The sequence below is a fragment of the Pleurodeles waltl genome, chromosome 7, assembly GCF_031143425.1.
Source record: "Pleurodeles waltl isolate 20211129_DDA chromosome 7, aPleWal1.hap1.20221129, whole genome shotgun sequence".
Classification (NCBI taxonomy): Eukaryota; Metazoa; Chordata; class Amphibia; order Caudata; family Salamandridae; genus Pleurodeles; species Pleurodeles waltl.
The window spans coordinates 59,042,051-59,062,946 of NC_090446.1; the positions used below are offsets into that span (position 1 = coordinate 59,042,051).

Genomic DNA, 20,896 nt, shown 5'->3' on the forward strand with positions numbered 1-20,896 from the left:
ATGATGTTGGAGAGTAGCGTGCTCCCTGACACTGTTAAATTTGCATTTTTGTGTAAATTCTCTTTGAAGTCTTTTGACATGTGAGTCTCAGGAACAGCTTTAATGCCATTTTCAAATTTCACAGACCTTACTTTTGCCTTCACTCATTGCACTTGAAAGACATATGAAGTTGTTCTGAGCCCCATATGGTAGCTTCATGAGCAACTGCTTCGGGTACAGACAGCTCTATAAGCACAATGCTAAGCACTTCTCCTTGAGACACTATGGTGACTGCTGTGGCTCGATGACTCCCTTTAGCTGGCTTGGTAAGTCTTTTACTTTATTCTTTTGATACTTAAGCTCGTATTGTTTTATACCTGGCTGATCCACTTCCAGTACTAATTGGTATTTGATAACTGCAGTTTGTAAACCTGGTTGAAACAGCCTTTGGCATTATATAACTTTATTTTGCATGGCAGGGCGAGACCTTTTTGTAGGATATTGGTCATTGTTTCTTGGCCAATGTTGTATAGACTTTTCTGTGAAGCCCTTTTTCCATTCACACTCTTCACAACGACTGGAATTGTAGTTTGACTCCACATACTGCAACCGTCAGCTCTGCACTTCAACGAAGGCACACGTGGGATGCACAAGCAGTTTGCTTGGACCATAACAACATCTCCAGGAGAGCACTTTCTTCTTTGGGTTACTTATCCCCTATCTTGTCAACAGTTTTAGTCTCTTCTTCAGCCTGGTACCAGCTGAATGACTAGGCCACACTCAGAGCTGTACATCACACCTCTAGGGCCACATGTAGGAAACTCTGAGATTGCGACTCAGAAATTGCGAGTCTGTCCAACTCGCAATTTCCGAGTCGCACTCCCGGATGCAGAACGGTGTCTCAGACACCGTCTGCGACTTTCATATGGGGTCGCAAAGACCCACCTCATCAATATTCATGAGGTGGGTCACATTTTGCAACCCCATAGCGAGTCCCTGCACTCACAGGGATGGTGGCCTGCTGAAGTCAGCAGACCTCCATGTCTGTGACTGCTTTTTAAATAAAGCAGTTTTTTTTTTCATTTTGCAGCCCGTTTTCCTTAAAGGAAAACGAGTTGCAAAATGAAAAAAATACCGAAACCTTTTGGTTTTGTTTTTTCAGAGTAGGCAGTGGTCCATAGGACCACTGCCTACTCTGAAAAAATATTTTTGTCGACATTCACAAAGGGGAAGGGGTCCCTTGGGGACCCCTTCCCTTTTGCGAATGTGTTACCACCAGTGTGACATTGGTGGTAACTGCGAGTTGCTTTGAGACCGCATTCACGGTCACAAAGCAATTCTGAATTGCGATGTGAGTCGCAAATAGGAAGGGAACACCCCTTCCTATTTGCGAGTCGCATTCCCAAATTGCGAGTCGGTACCGACTCGCAATTTGGGAATGAGCATCGCATTAGGCTGTTTGCATGGCGCAAACTGCGATTTTTGCAGTTTGCACCATGCAAACGGCTACCTGCATCTGGCCCCTAGTCCTCTGCGTGCACCCGTGAACTCCAACATTCTTAAGTAAACTCTCTTACATTCAATTCAAGCTTTATTCGGTCAATTAACCATGAAAGCATCACATACATTAAAAGAAAAATTTCAACTCATTTTATAATCTGTACAATTATTAAATAATTTTATTAAAAAAACACATAAATAAATACATACATGTGATATCAGAGTATTCATCTAAAATCCTGCCTGGGCACGCTTCGTGGGTCCTTGATTAAAATGGTGATCACGTATATGCCATGCTGCCACTAAAAACTTGCTGACTGCTAAAATTAATTAATTTGATCTATGGCTTTTTTAAAACCCTTATTGCTATACTGCAATTTTCCAGCCCCATTTCCCTACAGGTTTTTCGAATCCATATTGACTGTGGAAAAAAATATGTTGGGCAAAAAAACATAAAATGTTCAACTGTTTCCGGGGCACCGCCACAAGCCGGACATATATCTGAAGTAGTGATTGGCCCCCAGTTGCAAGTTAAAGACAACATTGGTAAGGACCCAAAACGGAATCTAGCACATAAACCTTTGCCCTGTAGATCTAGTATAATATCTTAATAGGATTCATACTGCGGAAACCACTTAAAATCAATAAAAAGATTAGATAATCGACCATGAGTTTTACAACAAATATAATTGTTCCATACATTGGACCAGTAAGCTGATTTCAAAGCAGTTTTATGGGATTTCACTAATTTTTGGGGATTCTCCCAATAATCTCCAAACCCCAAGATACAAAACCAATTGGACACATATTTAATCCAAGGAATAATAGCTGCATTTGGTCTCTTTAGCAGGTCAAGCAATGATGCTTTGTATAAATCCAATTCAGGGTGGTCCAAATCCTTATCCAATATAATAGAGGTCATAGGGAAATTAAATCAGCTACTTGGTTTAGCCCCAAATCAAGAAACATTGGGATCAGTGGTGTACTTCGGGGGCACACTATCAAAGCCCTCGCAAAATTGTTTTCTCCCACAGTTATATTTGTACATACATAGCTTTATTGGTTACTTTCAACCCTAAAAGCAAAACAACCACCGGTAGAAAGATAAAAGATAAGTGAAAATTATGTTAAAAAGGAAATAAGAGGAATAAAAAAGAACATCCTTTACGGCCTTAAAACACATAAAAACCAAACACCTAATCTCCTACTGACTGTCATTTAAATCAATCATGGGGTATTGTTCCAGTCTAGGTGTGTGGTTAAAATTTGATGACTAAAACATTCCATTGTCAGTTTTTCATGTTGTCCTTATTTGGAAGTAAGTTCCGCATCAGCAACTTTCCCCAAGTGATTAGTACGTACATGCCAGGCAGCTGTAATGTACCTACTAACCGCACAGGGCAAGGGGGGGGAACTTTCCCTCATCAGAATTCTTAAGGCAACAATACAATGTCTTACCCCCACATTCCTACACACTGGCCGTAACCACTTTCGATGCGCAATCAAATAGGCAGGACATAAAAACATAAAATGTACAATGGATTCTGGATTAAGGGTACAGCTCGGACATAAATCAGATCTTGTAGTTGCACTCCACTTACTGCCATATGATTTGAGAGGCAGACAACCATATCTGAACTGGATATATAAACTCTTACTTAATGGGTCAAGAATTATATCCATAAAAGATTCAAAAGACGGATACCATTTAAAATCAAACAATTGTGAGGTCAATCTGCCGTGAGTAAGGCACAGCAGATAGTTTTCCCTGACGTAAGTCCAGTATACCGTTTTCAAATGATTCTTCTGCTCCTTCCTTACACTTTCTGGATGACTCCATAGCTCACTAAGACCCAATTTGTGAAACCATTTAGAGATGTGATTAAACCAGGGAATGGTGAGTACATTAGGTCTATCCAAGATGTCTTGGATAGACTCCTTGTATGTAGATAACTCAGGGGTGGACCAAACACGGACCCAAAAAAGCAGAGGTCGTAGGGCAACTACATCTGTGATGCGTGGAAGGTCAAGGTCCCAGAACAATGGCAGCAGTGGGGTACTGCGAGGGCAGGCCAAAGTAGACCTCACGAAATTGTTTTCCCCCACTGCAAGCCTGCCAGTGTTTGAGGACCCCCAAATTTCTGCCCCATAGACCGCAGCACTTTGTGCCTTTGCTCTATAAATTTTAATAATTGGAGTAATCACTCTCTCAGAAGTAGACTTATGAAAACGAAGAATGGCTCCAGATGACTGTACCAGGCGAGCCAAACTTTTGTCGATTTGGGCCCCCCAATGCAGATTGTTGCTGATTCTCACCCCCAAGTAATCTATAGAGTTTACCAAACCTAGGGGCGTTCCATTGTAAAATATTGAATATCTCTTGGTGGGGGCACAACCCAAAGTCATGAGTTTAGTTTTGCTATGGTTAAGTTCCAGACCGTAGTCACCGCAAAACGAACTGAACTTGTCCATGAGTACCTGGAGGCCCATAGGGGTTCTGGAGATCAAGAGAGAATCATCGGCAAATAACAAAATTGGAATTTTATGGTGATTCAAAGATGGGGCGTCATTTTGACAATTGGACACGACTTGCACCACCTCATTGATGAACAGTGTAAATAGCGTTGGGGCAAGAACGCAACCCTGGCGCACTCCTCTCTTGATGTCTATTTTGTCTGTGAGTTCCCCCTGATTGCCCCATCTTACTTGTGCAAATGTTTTTTCATGTAATCTTTGGATTAAATGCACTAAGTTCCCTGGGATACCAATTTTGTACAATACTTCCCACAGTTTCTCTCTTGGGACAAGATCAAATGCAGATCTTAAGTCTACGAAAGCCACATAGAGTTTTTGCTTAGATAAGGTGACATACTTCCAGAACAGTAATGACACCCTGAAAACTTGGTCCATAGTATTAGTTTTGGGCCGAAACCCAGCCTGTAAAGGAGATAAAATTTGCTGGTCTTGAATCCAGTCAGTAAGCCTCACTAAGACTTGTTTGGCAAACGTCTTCTGAAGGATATCAATAAGGCTAATAGGTCGATAATTTACAGGCAACCCTGTATCACCCTTTTTATAGATCGGTATTATTTCAGCACTGTGCCAAGACTCTGGAATAGGGCTGCCAGCTGCTATGGCATTAGACAACAAATTGATATACCATGCCCATATCTTAGGTTCTGATTTGAACAAATCCCCTGGAATCTTATCCGGGCCAGGGGCTTTTGCTGGCCTCAGAGAATCAATAGCAGCTGTGGTTTCAGCTAAGGTAAAAACAATTCTCTCAGTTGAGATCTTATTAGCAGCCCAACACTCGACATGTGCAGGGTCCTCCAGAGCTTGCTGTACAGGCAAAGCATAGATTTCAGAAAAGTAGGACACCCATCTTTCGGGCTGTATATGCAACCCAATATCGTCCTTACCCCTTTTCGAACTGGAGGTCAACAACCGCCAAAAAGAGCTATCATCTTTACTTTGGACTGCTGCAAGCAGTTTCTGCCATGTCTCATTCTCCCAGTCTCTTTTGGCTCGCTTCAGGGCATTAGCATACCTACAACGAGCCTCTTTAATAGCCGCATGCGTAGAATTTTTAACAGCCTCTTTTAAGGTGGATCTTGCTTGCGCACAGTCCTGATTATACCAGTCCCTGCGAAGGGTGTCAGCGGGTCTCAATTTAATGGAAGTTTCCTTATAGAAGATACCCTGAAGGGAATCGACCATCTTAGTGTGGATCGCCATAATAGGAATATCCAAGGATTCTTGATCTTCATAATCTACAAAGAGTTTTAAAAAAGATGAATAAATTTCCCCAATTAAGTACGGGTTACATTCAACCTTTGGCCAGCAGACCCTAGAGCGTCTATGGTTCAAATGAGGGAATGGAACATTAGTAATCCTTAAGTGCTGGACTCTTAAAAATGCCTGATTAGTCAATACAAGACACAAAGGATTATGATCACTATCCAAGCGAGGTAAAATTTCCATATCAAGTGAACTTGACCATAGCCTAATGTCCAAAAGAATGTAATCAATAGTACTAAAGGAAAGCCCTCGCTTGAAAGTAATGGCTCGCTCTGAGTCAGATTTAGTGCGGCCATTGCATTCTCTCAGGCCATAGTTCAGGCAAAGGGAAGACATCTGGAATGCAACACAGGAAACAGGCGAAAGTACCATTTCTTTAGATTGGGGAATACCCCAATGTTCGTCCTCCTCAGTAGTCAGATTGCTAATGGAGTTGTCCAACACAAAAGAACAATTAAAATCACCTGCTATAATCAAAAAAACTGAAGGGTCCAAAGCGTCTATGTAGTCCGTCAACTGGGAAAGAACAATTGAATCAGACCCACGGGGAACAGATCTAGCATAAATATTCAAAACTATAATTTTGAAGCCAGGACGGAATGTAAGTTGCACACCCAGCAGATCAAAGGAGTTAAACTTTATCACAGAGTGATCACATTCTAACTTATTGTTCAGTAAAATCATTAAACCTCCTATCTGTCTTCCGAATCCACCAGAGGCAGGTTGGGCAGCAGAGAAATAGGTTGTAAAGCCTTGTAAGGATAACTGTTCTTTAGTCCATGTCTCCTGGAAGAGACAGATATCTTGTTTGTTTACAAGGCTTACCCATTCCGGGTCATCCAGTTTTTGCTTGATTCCAGCTACATTCCAGGACATGATGTTAATTTTAGGAGGTGGAGATATTGACTTTGTTCTCATAGGTAGGGCAGGAGTCGAAGTCCCTATAAATTGACACACATCATTTACTGTTTTTGGAAGCACTGTACAGGGGGCAGACAGTCAGTCCAATTCAGAGAGTGAGGGGGAAGGGTTCTCATATTTAGAAGTAACAGAATTATCTGGGGAGGGAATAGCCCCAGCTGCTATAGTTCCGGATGTACAACATTCTCTGGATAGCGGGGCCCCTGGCGGCTGACTGCTAAGTCTAAGATTCGATACCCTACCAATACATAGTGTGCGTGTGCGTGTCCGTGCATCAAAGGCCAGGAGATCTTTAGCTAGACTATAATCATTAAAGAGAATCGAGATGTAATCAAATTCTGACCCTAACTGGTTATGTCTGTGGGCCTCACATATATCAGACCGGATAACAGAGCGGCAATTCCTCTGTGAACGAATCCAGTGAATCACTTTGTTAATTAGTGAATCACTCGACTCTCCGTTACCCTGAGGTAGCTTTGGTACCCTAGTTAAATAGATAGTCGCGACTTCCCTCCTCCTTCTGGACCTTTGATTAGGGACGTGCGTCTGCAATAATGTCATATGATCAGGATTAATGGCAGGACGGGGACTAACACAGCAGCTTACTACCGAGGATGTTCCTCCTGGATTTAACTGAGAAGTTTTTGGACGTGAAATAACTATATCTCCCCGTCCAAAAATTAATCCACCCTTATTAACACCTGATTGAGACTTTCGCTCATATGCGGAAGACATGGATTGAGAAACAAACCTACCATTCCTGCCACATGTTGGGGAATTATCATTAATACACCTAACGGTGTTATGTGTAGAGGAAGATGTCATTTTGTCACCTATACTGAGGGGACTGGGTTTTGTGGAATCCATCAGAAGATCAGACGAGGGGACAGACTTATAGGGCACATTACAGTTACAACCAGACTTTTGGCCCTGAAGTCCAGCAATTTTGTTCATCAAAGTTACCAATAGACTTTTAACATCATCTAATTTCAGAGAAATAATATCCAACTGGGAAACTTCATTGTTGCCCATCTTTGCATCCAGAGAGTTTTTAACAGAACCTTCTTCGCATAAGGTCTGTAAGTGACCAGGACTTACAGGATTTGAAGCCAAAACCGAGAACCTATTTGAACAAGGAATGGTAATAGGGGGAGGGGACGCGCACCTCACATGGGGTGCATCTTCTTCGGCTAGATGACCATTTGTCCCCACCAAGGGTGATGAGGTTTCCGGAGGTAAGGGGGTTACACCCTGGGATTGAGGAAAAGGGTGTAAATCAGCTTTAACCTCTATTCTATGTGACTGGGTTTTTTTCTTGAAGAGATCTGGGATCTTTTTGGAAAGAGTGGTATCTGGTCTAGAAGGACCAACAATGGAAGGACTCCTCAATATAGCCTCAACCTCTTCAAACAGTGAATCAATTGCTTTGAATTGCTGTAGTTTAGTGGTTGAAGATCCCTCCATTTTCCCGGCAGAACGTTTCTTGGGTTTTTTAACCCTAGATTGGGATACTGCTACCTCATCGGCCTTCCTCTTCCCCATGTCGACTGACCGGTGGCCTAGTAAAGTAGATAATTTCAACCACAATTATAAGAAGAAAATAGCCCAGCCCCAAAAAGCCTACTATCAAGTACAAATGATGTTGTAAGGAAAGGAAGCCCCTATAAAATAGGAGGTAATAGAAAATTACACCACTAGCAACAGAGGCCTCTATACCAGAACTAAATATAAAAAGAACATAATTTTAGGGGGGTGGCCCAGCCCAGTCTCCTCCTGGCGATGACGGGCGCAAGACGGGCCCGCCCTTGGCCCGGGCTTCGCCCGGGCGCCGCCCGCGCGCGTCCCGCGCAGCGGGAGCGCGAAGAAATGTTTAAAGGGCTCCTGCCCCATCAGGCATCTCCCCTGGTAGTCGGCGTTCCCCGCGCAGCAGGAGCGCGAAGAAATGTCCAAAGGGCTCCTGCCCTCTCAGCTGTCTCCCCTGGTAGTTAGCGTTCCCCGCGCAGCGGGAGCGCGAAGAAATGTTTAAAGGGCTCCTGCCCTATCAGGTGTCTCCCCTGGTAGTTGGCGTTCCCCGCGCAGCGGGAGCGCGAAGAAATGTCTAAAGGGCTCCTGCCCTCTCAGCTGTCTCCCCTGGTAGTTAGCGTTCCCCGCGCAGCGGGAGCGCGAAGAAATGTTTAAAGGGCTCCTGCCCTATCAGGTGTCTCCCCTGGTAGTTGGCGTTCCCCGCGCAGCGGGAGCGCGAAGAAATGTTCAAAGGGCTCCTGCCCTATCAGGTGTCTCCCCTGGTAGTTGGCGTTCCCCGCGCAGCGGGAGCGCGAAGAAATGTTTAAAGGGCTCCTGCCCTCTCAGCTGTCTCCCCTGGTAGTTAGCGTTCCCCGCGCAGCGGGAGCGCGAAGAAATGTTTAAAGGGCTCCTGCCCCATCAGGTGTCTCCCCTGGTAGTTGGCGTTCCCCGCGCAGCGGGAGCGCGAAGAAATGTTTAAAGGGCTCCTGCCCTATCAGGTGTCTCCCCTGGTAGTTGGCGTTCCCCGCGCAGCGGGAGCGCGAAGAAATGTTTAAAGGGCTCCTGCCCTCTCAGCTGTCTCCCCTGGTAGTTAGCGTTCCCCGCGCAGCGGGAGCGCGAAGAAATGTTTAAAGGGCTCCTGCCCTATCAGGTGTCTCCCCTGGTAGTTGGCGTTCCCCGCGCAGCGGGAGCGCGAAGAAATGTTTAAAGGGCTCCTGCCCTCTCAGCTGTCTCCCCTGGTAGTTAGCGTTCCCCGCGCAGCGGGAGCGCGAAGAAATGTTTAAAGGGCTCCTGCCCTATCAGGTGTCTCCCCTGGTAGTTGGCGTTCCCCGCGCAGCGGGAGCGCGAAGAAATGTTTAAAGGGCTCCTGCCCTCTCAGCTGTCTCCCCTGGTAGTTAGCGTTCCCCGCGCAGCGGGAGCGCGAAGAAATGTTTAAAGGGCTCCTGCCCTATCAGGTGTCTCCCCTGGTAGTTGGCGTTCCCCCCTCTTACATTCTATTTTAGCAATTACACACTGATGCAGAGTCCTTGGGGAGCCATAAGGATTCCCTTCTAAATCATGCAAGACACTACAATGTGGACTATAGTATAAGAAGTGGAAATGCAGTCTATCGGAGTGGCTGAAAAAGCAGGGTGTGCAGGAGTTATGCTTCATGGGGGCCATTTAGCTTTTTTACCTTAGAAATATGGCTGCATCTGCTGCTTCTATTTGTGTGGCATGAGAGAAACAAAGTTCTCTCTTAACAATATATTTTTACTGGAAGAAGCCTCATAACTAAGTCATACATTCAAAGGAAAGGACTCTCCCATCCCTATTGTCCAAACTCAAAGAGTAACTACATGGGCAAATTAACTGCAGATATAAACACACAGAAACAGAAATTTTAATGCAAATATCTGATAACCCAGATTAGTGGATAGAGAACACCAAATGTATGTTTAGTGCTGAAAGTATACTATTGAGACAGTTAATGCAGGTACAGTTTATATAAGTGCATTGCACACCTATGATGTGCAGAGACTGATAACCCAGATTAGTGGATAGGGAACACCAAATGTATGTTTAGAGCTGATAGTATACAATTGAGACAGTTAATGCAGGTTCAGTTTACATACGTGTATTGTGCAGCTATGATTTGGAGAGATATCCATGTAGAAAATATGGTGTGTTTCTAACCTTCATTTTGGGAGTTGTATTCTTTGTTTTCTTGGTTGGACAAATACAATTTAGGTAGATAGGTAAGTATGTAAGCAGTATTTATATAGCACTAGCCAAGCCAAAAAGTCTGAGGAGTGCTGTAGTGATTTAAAGGATAGCATACAATCAACACGTGATAAAAGAGGTAGCTAGTTTGTAGATTGCTATTGCTTTGTGATGAAGTGTTCTATAAAGATGTGTGAGCCCGATTCACAAAGAGCCTTGACAGTCTTGGTAGAGGCTCGGCAGTCGTGACAGAGTCTCTGCTCTCATGGCAGAATCTCCGCACTGTTGTTCTCATTGCGGAGATTCCACCACAAGTGCAAAACTGCGGAGCCTCTGCTATGACTGCAGAGTCTCCTTGTGAATGAGGCTCATGTGTCTTTAAATCTTTCCTAACTTATAGCAGCATTGTAGAGGGCCTTATGGATACAAGGATGCGGTTCCAAATCTTGCATGCATAGATTGAAAAGGCCTGCTGCCTTGTTTTTTATTTCTTACACTTCATAGTCTACAGTCTCATGATGGCCTGGGTGATGGTGTGCTGAGTGCCCCCAGAGATGGTGAGCTGTCTGCAAGTTAGGTGAGGTGCTAGTCAGGAGGGCTTTGAAAATGACACTGCTCATTTTGAAGACGGTGCAAGCAGTCAAGGAGAGACAATGAAATTCCATCAGGAGAGGGGCAATGTGGTCACATGTCTTTTGACCATGCTTGAGATATGCTGATGCATGTAAGACGCCCTTAAGGGATGCCAGGGTGGAGCCTGGGAGGCCATGGTGCAAGGCACTACTGCAATCTTGATGCAAGAGTGAAAGGACTTGAACAGAGGTTTTGAACAATCTTTGTTTTTTGGCAATGTGTTGTTTGAGAGTGAGGGTGGTGTCCAATGTGAATTCAAGTGACTTGGGGTTCTGTAAAAGTTAGGGTTTGAAACTCACAAGGTTCATTTAATTGAGACAGTTTTGTATTATTTCATGCTTTTTGTTCATGGAAAGTAGCATGAATTTTGTCTTGGATGTGTTCAACATCAGGTAGACGCAGACATCCATGTCTGGTTGAGATGCCAACAGTGTTTGAGGCACAGTGGTAAAGCTTGATGCTGTTATCTGAGACTAGCACTCAAAGGGGCTCCATATAGAGAATTAAGAAGGCAGGAGACAGAACAGAACTCTATGTGACTCTGCAGATTCTAGTGATCTTTTGGGTCCCAGGTGTGCCTGTGTGAAAAATACAGTGTTGATTGGAAAGGTAGGGCGAGAATCAATGAAGGGCATTGTCCATGCATCCCATCCAAGACTCTTGGGTTTGATGACAGTTGAAAGGTCGACTTTGTTGAAGGTAGAGGAGTGCTCCAACAATATCAGGAGGTGGGGTCATCCACACATGTGGTCGCTGACTATGATGTGCAAAGTAGCACTGATCTGACCTCAAATTTAGCACAGATTGTTTTTTCAACAATCCTGCTGTTAAAGGATATGTGAGTGATGGGCTGGCACTTGGTGAGATCTTTAGATTCTAATGTAGGTTTCTTTAGTAGTGGGAGTGTCTCAAGAGCTTAAGGGAAGATGCCTTCAGTGAAGCAAGTATTGACAATGGTGACAGCATTTGCACAGGAAGTGAATTTGAGTGAGTTGAGTATGTCTACCGATCTGTAAGAGACTGGTTTAAGGACGACCAGCATGGGATTTAACAAGATCAGTAGGCTTAAGAGGAAAAACAGACTTGATGCTGTCAAGGTAGTGTTAAATCTATTTTATTTTTTCACTGAAGGGATTGAAGGGATTGATTTTATTGTGCTTGTGGGGTGAGGAATAAGTGGGTTAGGCAGGAGACAAATGCAGTGCTTAATTGTCTTGAAAGTGTTCTGTTTATCTTGGTGGTTTCACTGATGGTGTTCGCACAGAATTTTGCTTTGGTTAATGTGATGAACTGTGTGTTGTGTGCACTTCACTATCACGTGGTCATTGGGAGCTCTGTTGTTTTTCCTATAACTTTCCTGTCTGTGGATTTAGCATCTATTGTCAGCAAACACCCTAGAGTAACTGCATGCTAAAGGTTTTTACTTGAACTCAGATGTTTTGGATTGAGCATGGATGTTAGATTAATAAACTATACTTTATAACAGTGATTTTTAAAAAGAAAGCCTAGAACTGATTACAAGCTCATCATCACACATGGACAAATCTGTCTTTTCTATTCCAAGAAGAGTAGATTATCATCCCTCTCTTGTACCACCACAACCTAAGAACAATACACGTGAGGCTATGAGCTAGACTGTATGAGCCCTCTATGGAACAGCATCTGTTTACATGTTGAATGTTTTACCTAGTTTAAATAAATTCTGTTTTATTGACATAGCTGTGTTCAGAGAGAAGGACATTTGAATTTATGATTGTACCTAAATTATATTTGTGTTTTCTGTGTGCAGCATTACCTTACATCTGTACTGACCAACCAGGTTTGGCTTGGACTTTTCATCACACCAGTAGGAAGACACTGGACCTGGGTTAATGGATCTATGTTAAATGAAAATGTGTAAGTTTGTTTAATGTATTTTTAACATTATTATGGCAGTCTAATTCACACTGTTTTACAAGTTGTGCATGTATTATGCTAAATGTTTTCACGGTGTGTAGAATACCCACAAGTAACAACAGACCATGGCACTTATGCATGCTTGTAATAAGTAAGGGCCAGATGTAGGAAAGGATTTGCAACTCGCAAATGGCAAAAACTGCTGTTTGCGAGTTTCAAATCGCATTTTCCTATGCAGAAATGCATTCTGCGAGTCGGACCGACTCGCAAAATGCATTTCAGAATCGCAAATAGGAAGGGGTGTTCTTTCCTATTTGCGATTCCTAGTGGTATGCAATACCATTTGCGACCGCATATGCGGTCGCAAATGGTGTTGCAGTTACCATCCACTTCAAGTGGATGGTAACCCACTCGCAAATTGGAAGGGGTCCCCATGGGACCCCTTCCAGTTTGTGACTGGACCCAAAAACATTTTTTCAGGGCAGGGAGTGGTCCAAGGGACCACTCCCTGCCCTGAAAAAATACCGAAACTAAAGGTTTCGTTTTTTTTTTTTAAGTGCAGCTCGTTTTCCATTAAGGAAAACGGGCTACACTTAAAAAAAAAAGAAAACTGCTTTATTTAAAGCAGTCACGAACACGGAGGTCTGCTGACTACAGCAGGCCTCCATGTTTGCGAGTGCCTTGACTCGCTATGGGGCCGCAATTTGCGATCCACCTCATGAATATTCATGAGGTGGGTCATTGCGACCCCATAGCGAGTCGCAGTCGGTGTCTGAGACACCGTACTGCATAACATTTTGCGACTTGCAAACAGCGAGTCGCAATGACTCGCTATTTGCAAGTCGCAAAATGTTATTTTGCTACATCTGGCCCTATGTTTTTAATCACAAGGACTAGCGGGTTTGCTGAACCTTGTACTTTTATATATTTCTTCAGCACATCAATCGTGGAATGAGGGAGCCCCATAAATCATTATAACTGCAGTTGTACAAAAGGGAGTATCTTTGTCACACAGACAGATGCCCATCTACTCCCTAATCGCTGCATGCACCACCCTTCCCACTGCCACATGAGACTATGTTCACATCAGGGAAGCTGATCTAGCAAACACACTGATAAGTTCTCAACCGACAAGACCTTTACACACCAAAGGAAGCAGGTATGCTGCTAGAAGTAAAACGCAATGAGGTATTTAATCACAGAGGTTCTGTAGCTTAGTAACTTCCAGGGCAAGCTGGGGAGCACTGTGAGAACTAATTTATAATATAGCAAAAGATCCACCGAACTCCACATTAAAAGTGTACTCTATTCTACCTCTGAATTCTTAGACATTATGAAGGCACTTGACCTCGTAACTTGTGCTTCTCTAAGTAACCTAACTCCATGTTAACACATATGTCCATTTGGGGGCATTTATTCCCCATGTAAATATGGGGCTGATTATGAGTTTGGTGGTCCAAGGACCGCCAAACCTCTGGTGGCAGTCGGATCGCTGCATTCCTGGTGGTCCGTCTGCCAGATTATGATCCTAGTGGTCTGACCACCAGGAGACTGCCGACACTGCCAGGATCATAGATCCCGACGGGTTGGCAGCTGTCGGAGTCAGCCACGGCAGTGCCGAGTTCGGCACCACTGTGTTCATCATGACTCCATTTTCCGACAGCCTTTCCATGGCGGTTGTATTGCCATGGAAAGGCTGGGGGACTCCAGTGCTGGGGACCACAGGAGGGTCCCTGCACCGCCCACGACCCTGCAGCACCCTCAGAATGCGTACTGTCTGATCTGCAGACAATGCACATTCCAGAGGTGCTGGTGTGCAATAGCATTGGACTCGGCTACCTAAGGGATAATATGACATTTCCGCTGGTCAGCCCATTGAAACATCGTAACAGGACGGGGGGAAGGAAGGCTGTTAGCCAAACTCGTAATCAGCCCATGTGTCACTGACTCAGCGTTGCGATATTAGTTTAATACATACAGTTATATCAGAAGTGTCATCCACATTTTGTACATAAAATTATCCATCTCAAGATGCCGATCAGGAACAAAAGGACAGAAATTGAGCTCTCTCTCTTTAAAATATCACTACATCCCAGATGTATTTTACAATTTGTCACCCGAACCTACTAAAAGAACTATGGGCCTAATTTATACATTGGCAGTAAGCATACTCCATCGCCGTAGACTACTACGTCTCCACTGTGGCTAAACTTCTCAGATGGCCCAACAGAGTAAACGCTGTCACAGAAATGGCTACGTGTCCACCCGTCAAATTTAGATTGGAGATCATATAACTGTTTTTACTATCCATCAAAGCCAGGCAAGCCCCTGGAGGTAAAGGGCAGGTAAAAATTAAAAATGCCCCCCTCACCATGGGCGATGACTACCCTAGGAAGTGGATGCACTGCATTTTTATTTTAATAAATAAAAAGCGACTTTGGTGTTTTGTTTTTTGAAAATAAAAAAAAAGTTTTGAAACTTTACTGTACAGCTCTATTGAGTGTGCCAGAAGCTAATAAATTCAACTTCTTCCACCTAATACACTTTCAGTTTTAGCCCTTGTGACCCTCAGAAAAGGGTCACATTCTATACTGTTCATAATGAAAGCATGACATGAGTCCACCTAGCAACAGGATTGTTTTTGGGTGAGTAGTTCCCCTAAGGATAAAGCATTCTACTTAGTGTGGGCGAAGGGTCTGCATATTATTTTGGTAATAGAGGTTATTTTTTTATTGTGAAGCCTTTTTAATAAGTGACAAACATACATTCATATGAGTGGCCCAGCTGTATATTGTGTTGCTCCCAAAATATCTGCCACTGACCTTTCTGGAGAACTGTTCTTTGTCTCCGTTAATTTATTACTATGCTTAATCAAAGAGTGTTTGACAGCTAGATTCCAGAGCAGTGATAAGATCCTCCCGCTTCGGGAAATATAAATCAGACAAGAGAAGCTCGAAAAAGTTTGCATCTCACTCTAAAGTGCCCAGACAATTTTATATTTGTTTACTCTCTGTCAAGTCTCACTTTTGGAAACAACTTTTTAAAATATCTCAATAGAACCAGAAGAGGGCTGGTAATTATTCCCAGGCAGTAAATGATAGCTGCTAATTTAAGGAATTGTGATTTTTCAGCATGCCTGAAGGGCTTTCTCCAGTTTATGCTGTGAGCACACACCACACAGGCAAAGAGTAACACAGGAAAGTGTCACAGTGTGTCCGAAGTCAGTTAATGTAATTGCAGTACAGTTGTGCACAGCTTGATTCAGCTTTTGCCCCTTGCCACTATTTTTTTAAAGTATAAACAGAGTTTATTAGATAAGATAAAACAACAGTACAAAAATCAGAAAAAATAGTTGAAACAGTATAACAGTACAGTAATCAAACACAATATGATATGCATTCATAATCTTAATATGGAAGCAAAATAAAAAGCAATAGTCAGAAGGAGTGAACGGGAGGGGAGAGAAGAGAGGCGGTAAGAAAATGTAAATGGGTATAAAGAAAAAGGCTAGTAAAATTTTTTAAGAGTATAATTGGAAAGAGGTAAATAAAATATACATTTCAAATATCGGTGGCAACAATGAATGTTATAAAGAAAACATTAAAATTAGTAAATGACAGCTCTTGGAGGTTTAGGAACTTCTTCTCCAAATGAACGACGAGAAAAGAAGTTTCCCATTGAGGAATCTGTAAAGGTAGTAACAGGGACTAAATAATGTCTCTCTTAACAACAAGGGAAAAAGGTTAACATATACTCTATTGAATCTATGATTATAGGATACAGCATACCACCAGGATTGAAATGAGATATTAGAGAAATATTTCCAATATCGAGTAATTTGGTGGAAGCAATCACAGTCAATAAATCAATTATTTTAACAATAAGCCATGAATCTGAAAGCCTTCCCAGAAAAACTGTAGTAAATGAAAAGGGCACATTAGTTTAGAAAATATAATTAATCTGATTCCACATCTTAATTCAAAATTCATGTGTAGGTGGACAGGAAAAAAATATGATGAAGGTCCGCAAGATTATGGCTACATGACCAACAAGTTGAAACAGTTGCAGGATACATTTTGTGTAAAGTGACTGCAGAAATCATGTCTATTATCAATAAAAAATAAGGTATTTATTGCAGATTGCAATGATTTCTGAAGCTTTAACCAGAGTTTTTTCCATAAGCAGTAGGCCATGAGATTTGGAAATATTTTTACCATTGCAAATCAACTTCCAATTTATCTCTATCAATGGGGAATACAATAAGGAGCTTGTAGATATTAGAAGTGGTAGGAAAAGACAATAGCAAAGATATCTGATTGTTATAAATAGGAATCAGCGTATGTGATGGTAGAGTGTATAAGGTTTCTGTTACAGCATGAATTAAAGAAGAGAATTTAGTATGACATGAGCTTGGGAAAATAAAGAGAAGTGTTGCTTGATAAAATGTAATAAAAGAATCTTTAAGGATAAGTTGATGTACACAACATAGACCCCTGTCTCTCCATGAATTCCAGAAATTAGGTTTCCTGTGTATTTTTAGAAGTTTGTTATACTAAATTGAGGATTGAATAACCTGTCCCTCTCTGAGAGAAGGGAGAAAAATGTTAAGTGTAATAACTTTCAAATACTTTTATATATAGGTAAAGATAGGAAATGGGGCTTCTGGGTAAAGGATAAATGTTCTTTAAAGGAGAAAGGTGATATAAAAGATAGTTCAATAGCTTTCCAAAGTGGAGAAGAGTCTGAGAGGAGTCCAATAAGCAATGGGAGGTTTGCTTAAGAAAGAGGGTGGTATGGTAAGATTGAAAATCAGGCATGTTTACACCTCCTTGCTGTTTATTTCTTTTAAATCTACGTAAAGACATACAAAGATGATTTTTATTCCACCAAAAAGGGGTAAGAATGGAATAAGCATTTTTATAACATTTTGGAATAGGAAGACGTGTTGCAGGTAAAATAAAGAAAACAATTGGAGTTAATGGAGTCAAGTCTGACAACCAGGACAGAAATAAAGGATGCCAAGTTGTTGTCAAGGTTGTTAACTTGGTGAGAACTGCATTTAGGTTTTGGTAGACTAAATGGAAGGTGCAAACCAGAGGCCTTAATATTCAAATTTGGAGGACTTCAAGAAAAATGTAATTGAGCAAACTCTTGTTTTAAACATAAGTCGTTGAGAGAAAGAATTTCACATTTATCTGGATTGAGTTTATAACCAGAGAGAGCAGCAAAACGAGTTACTTCCATCAAAAATGTTGAGATGGTGGAGTCCAGTTGAGATACAAATAGTTGAATATCATCTGCATAGATGGACATTTTAACTTGCTTATCTCCGTCACAAAAACAAAAAATATATCAAGGTTTTGACTTATTTTTGAAAGAAAAGGTTCTTATGCAAGAATGAATAACATAGGGAAGAGAGGACAATTTTGTCTAACTCCACTATGTATGGAAAAGGTGTGGTAGATGTCTTTCTTGGCATCTCAGCATATGATAGAATGTGAGGGATTCTATTCCTGAGGCAGATGTCACTCATGACATCACATTGGAGTGTGGAGTGTTGAGAGTCATTTGCTGGAGACTTAGGAGAGAGATGGATGTCTTGTGAATGCTGGTGGATAGGATGCTCTAAAATAAAGAACCTACTACTCAAATCTGGATTCTGACCATCTTTACATTTGGCGACGAGGGTCCTTTGGAGCATTCTAACACTTTTAAAATCATCTTACCTCAAGAATTATTGTTGATGAACATTTTCCTTTGAGGAATATTCTACAGTTGGATTATCTGAACTGAACATTTTAAAGGTGAACTTTCTTCTAGCTACTGGGTCTGGTGAGCGCATTACTAATTATAATTAAACTTTATTATTTTACTTTCTTCAACCGGTCGTTTCTGGCTAGTAATCATCATTCAAATCTCACCCGCCACTGCTCGCGCGTGCCGCGCGCTCTCCTGAGCAGAAGATTCCTGTCACGCTTCATCGCGTGTATGCCTCTGTAAACGTGCAGCTCCAGACTCCTTGTGCGTCATCACTAGCGTGTTATGAGGACACCTGCGGCTTCTCACACGTTTAAAGTTACACGCGCATCTATCCAGCGTGTTTTCCTGACAAATGTCATTGTAAATTACAGCGCGTCCAAGCACGAGTGAACTTCTATTCACTCTCCAGTTCCTGTCTGTATCGGAGAGTTATCCCTCGATAAAACAAGGGGTATCGCCTATAAAAAAAGGATCTTTTCATCAAGAGAAGCATAACAACTTTGATAAAAGCCAAATTGAAAGTTTGGAATTAAGGATTACATGTGATACGATCTGAAACAACACAACAAAGTTTTTAATTTGTTTATTGAAGGAACATATAGTGCTGTAGAAAATATTTCTACTATAAAAAGTTTTTTGTTTTTGTTTTTGAGTTTTACTGTTTAAACACCAAAGTATTTTGGAATGTACCATGCAAAATATTTCACACTCGTGAAACCTACCGGACCCAGGTGATGAAGGAACCTATCTTAATGAATTTGAAATATGCTTGAAGAAACTAGATTTACATTTCTTACATAAGTACAATTTTAGAACGTTACCACTTCGGTATGAGAGAGCAAAAATCGGGCGAAAGTATCGAAGAATACATTACCGCTCTGAGGAAATTGGCATCCTCTTGTAAATTTGGGAGTAGTATTGACGAGCGGATCAGAGACCAATTTATGTTGAGATGTTCAAGTGACAAAATAAGACAAGAACTGTGGAGCAAGGATGATCCATCTCTACATGAAGTCATCATATTAGCCAAGAGCGTAGAACACACCATGGCTTGTGTTGAAGAATTGGAGAAAAGAAAGAACGTTGGTATAAATAAAATTATAGCTAGAAAGGAACAAAACCAAAGGAAAGAAGCTGTCAACCTTAGAGAGGATGAAAAGGCTGATCAAAGCCAGTGGGTCAAATTCAAAGATGCAAGGTGCTTCCGTTGTGGGAACAGTGGCCATTATGCATCATCCAGGAAGTGTCCTGCGATCAATATGACTTGCAAACTATGCAACAAAAAGGGACTTTTTGCTAAGTGTTGCGAAACCAACAAAAGTCTGTCCTCTGTGAAAGTCGTAGAAGATTTGCATATTATCAGTAACTATGTACCGTGACAGGAAAAGGCACCCAAAGGATACAGTTACTATTTCAGGTGTTGCAAGCGAAGTGCTTTTCGACTCAGGAGCATGGTTGACTTTGATATCCAATATTTTATTTGACAAACAGCTGAGTCACAAAATTAAACTGAAGGACCCAGATGTTGTTCCAGGAGCTTATGTGGGGCAAATTATTGAGTTGAGAGGTTATTTTGAGGCTGAAATCTCTTTCAAGTCTAACAGTATCTTTGGAAAAATGTATGTTTCTGTGAAAGGAGATAGTGTTCTGAGCTGGCCACACCAAAATGAGCTGAATATCATTTTGGATCCCAATTCGGCTACGCCTGTCATGCTCAAGGATGATTTTATAGACAGCTTGCAAAATGTGTGTGAGCTTTCCGGGGAAGATAGAAAGGGAGAAACCTTGCCTGATTTTATTAAAGAATACAAAGAAGTGTTCCGTGACAAATTAGGTTGTTTGAAGAAATATTCCCATCGTATAAGGATAAAGAAGGTTCCATTCCGATGACTGCAAAAGTACACTCCATTCCTATATCCATGAAGGATGACGTAAAGAGAGAAATACACAGATTGTGTGAAGAAGGAATAATTCGGAATGGATTTCACCTATTGTTTTGCATGCAAGCAGTCTGAAGAGATTAGACTATGCGTTGATTTGAGGAATCTTAATAAATGTGTGGTCAGTGATCAGTTCCTGTTACCCAACATAACTGAAATGGTCACAATGTTGCATGGGTCAAAATATTTCAGCAAGCTTGATTTGACTTCGGCGTACCATCAGATTATGTTACAAGCAGACTCAAGAGACTACACCACGTTCATTACTCCTTTTGGAACTTTTAGATTTATAAGGATGCCTTTTGGATTGGTGTCTGCTGCTGCGGTATTTCAATGCTTGATGTACAATTTGTTTGGCTCAGTACCTGGAGTGAAGTGTTTTCAGGACGACATTTTAATACATGGACAAACTGAAAAGGAACATGAGATGAGAGTTAGGAGGGTTCTAGCTATATTGAGAGACCATGGTTTGACTCTCAAGTTGAAAAAGTGTTCCTTTTGCAAGACTGAGGTTGAGTACCTAGGGCATACAATTATAGCCAAAGGTTTGTGTCCAAAGGAAGATCTGATCAGAAACGCATTTAATCTGCGTGATCCAGAGAAGAAAGAAGAGTTGTTATCTTTTCTTGGAATGGTTGAATTTCATGCTAAGTTTCTGCCCAATTTAGCTTCAAAGACAATCCATATGCGGAGATTACTAAAAAAAAGGAATGGAGTTTATGTGGGATGATGAGTGCAAAAGAGAGTTTGAAGGGATAAAA

At 41.9% G+C, this 20,896-nt stretch overlaps 1 protein-coding gene across 1 annotated transcript in view; it reads left to right on the forward strand.

Annotated features, from left to right (window-relative positions):
* Nucleotides 1–20,896, forward strand: part of LOC138247180 (killer cell lectin-like receptor subfamily B member 1B allele A) — a 104,610-nt gene that overhangs the window by 68,887 nt on the left and 14,827 nt on the right. The window contains exon 5 of the mRNA XM_069201925.1: nucleotides 12,329–12,435. Coding sequence (XP_069058026.1) covers nucleotides 12,329–12,435 — 107 coding nt within the window. The remainder of the gene's footprint in view (nucleotides 1–12,328; nucleotides 12,436–20,896) is intronic.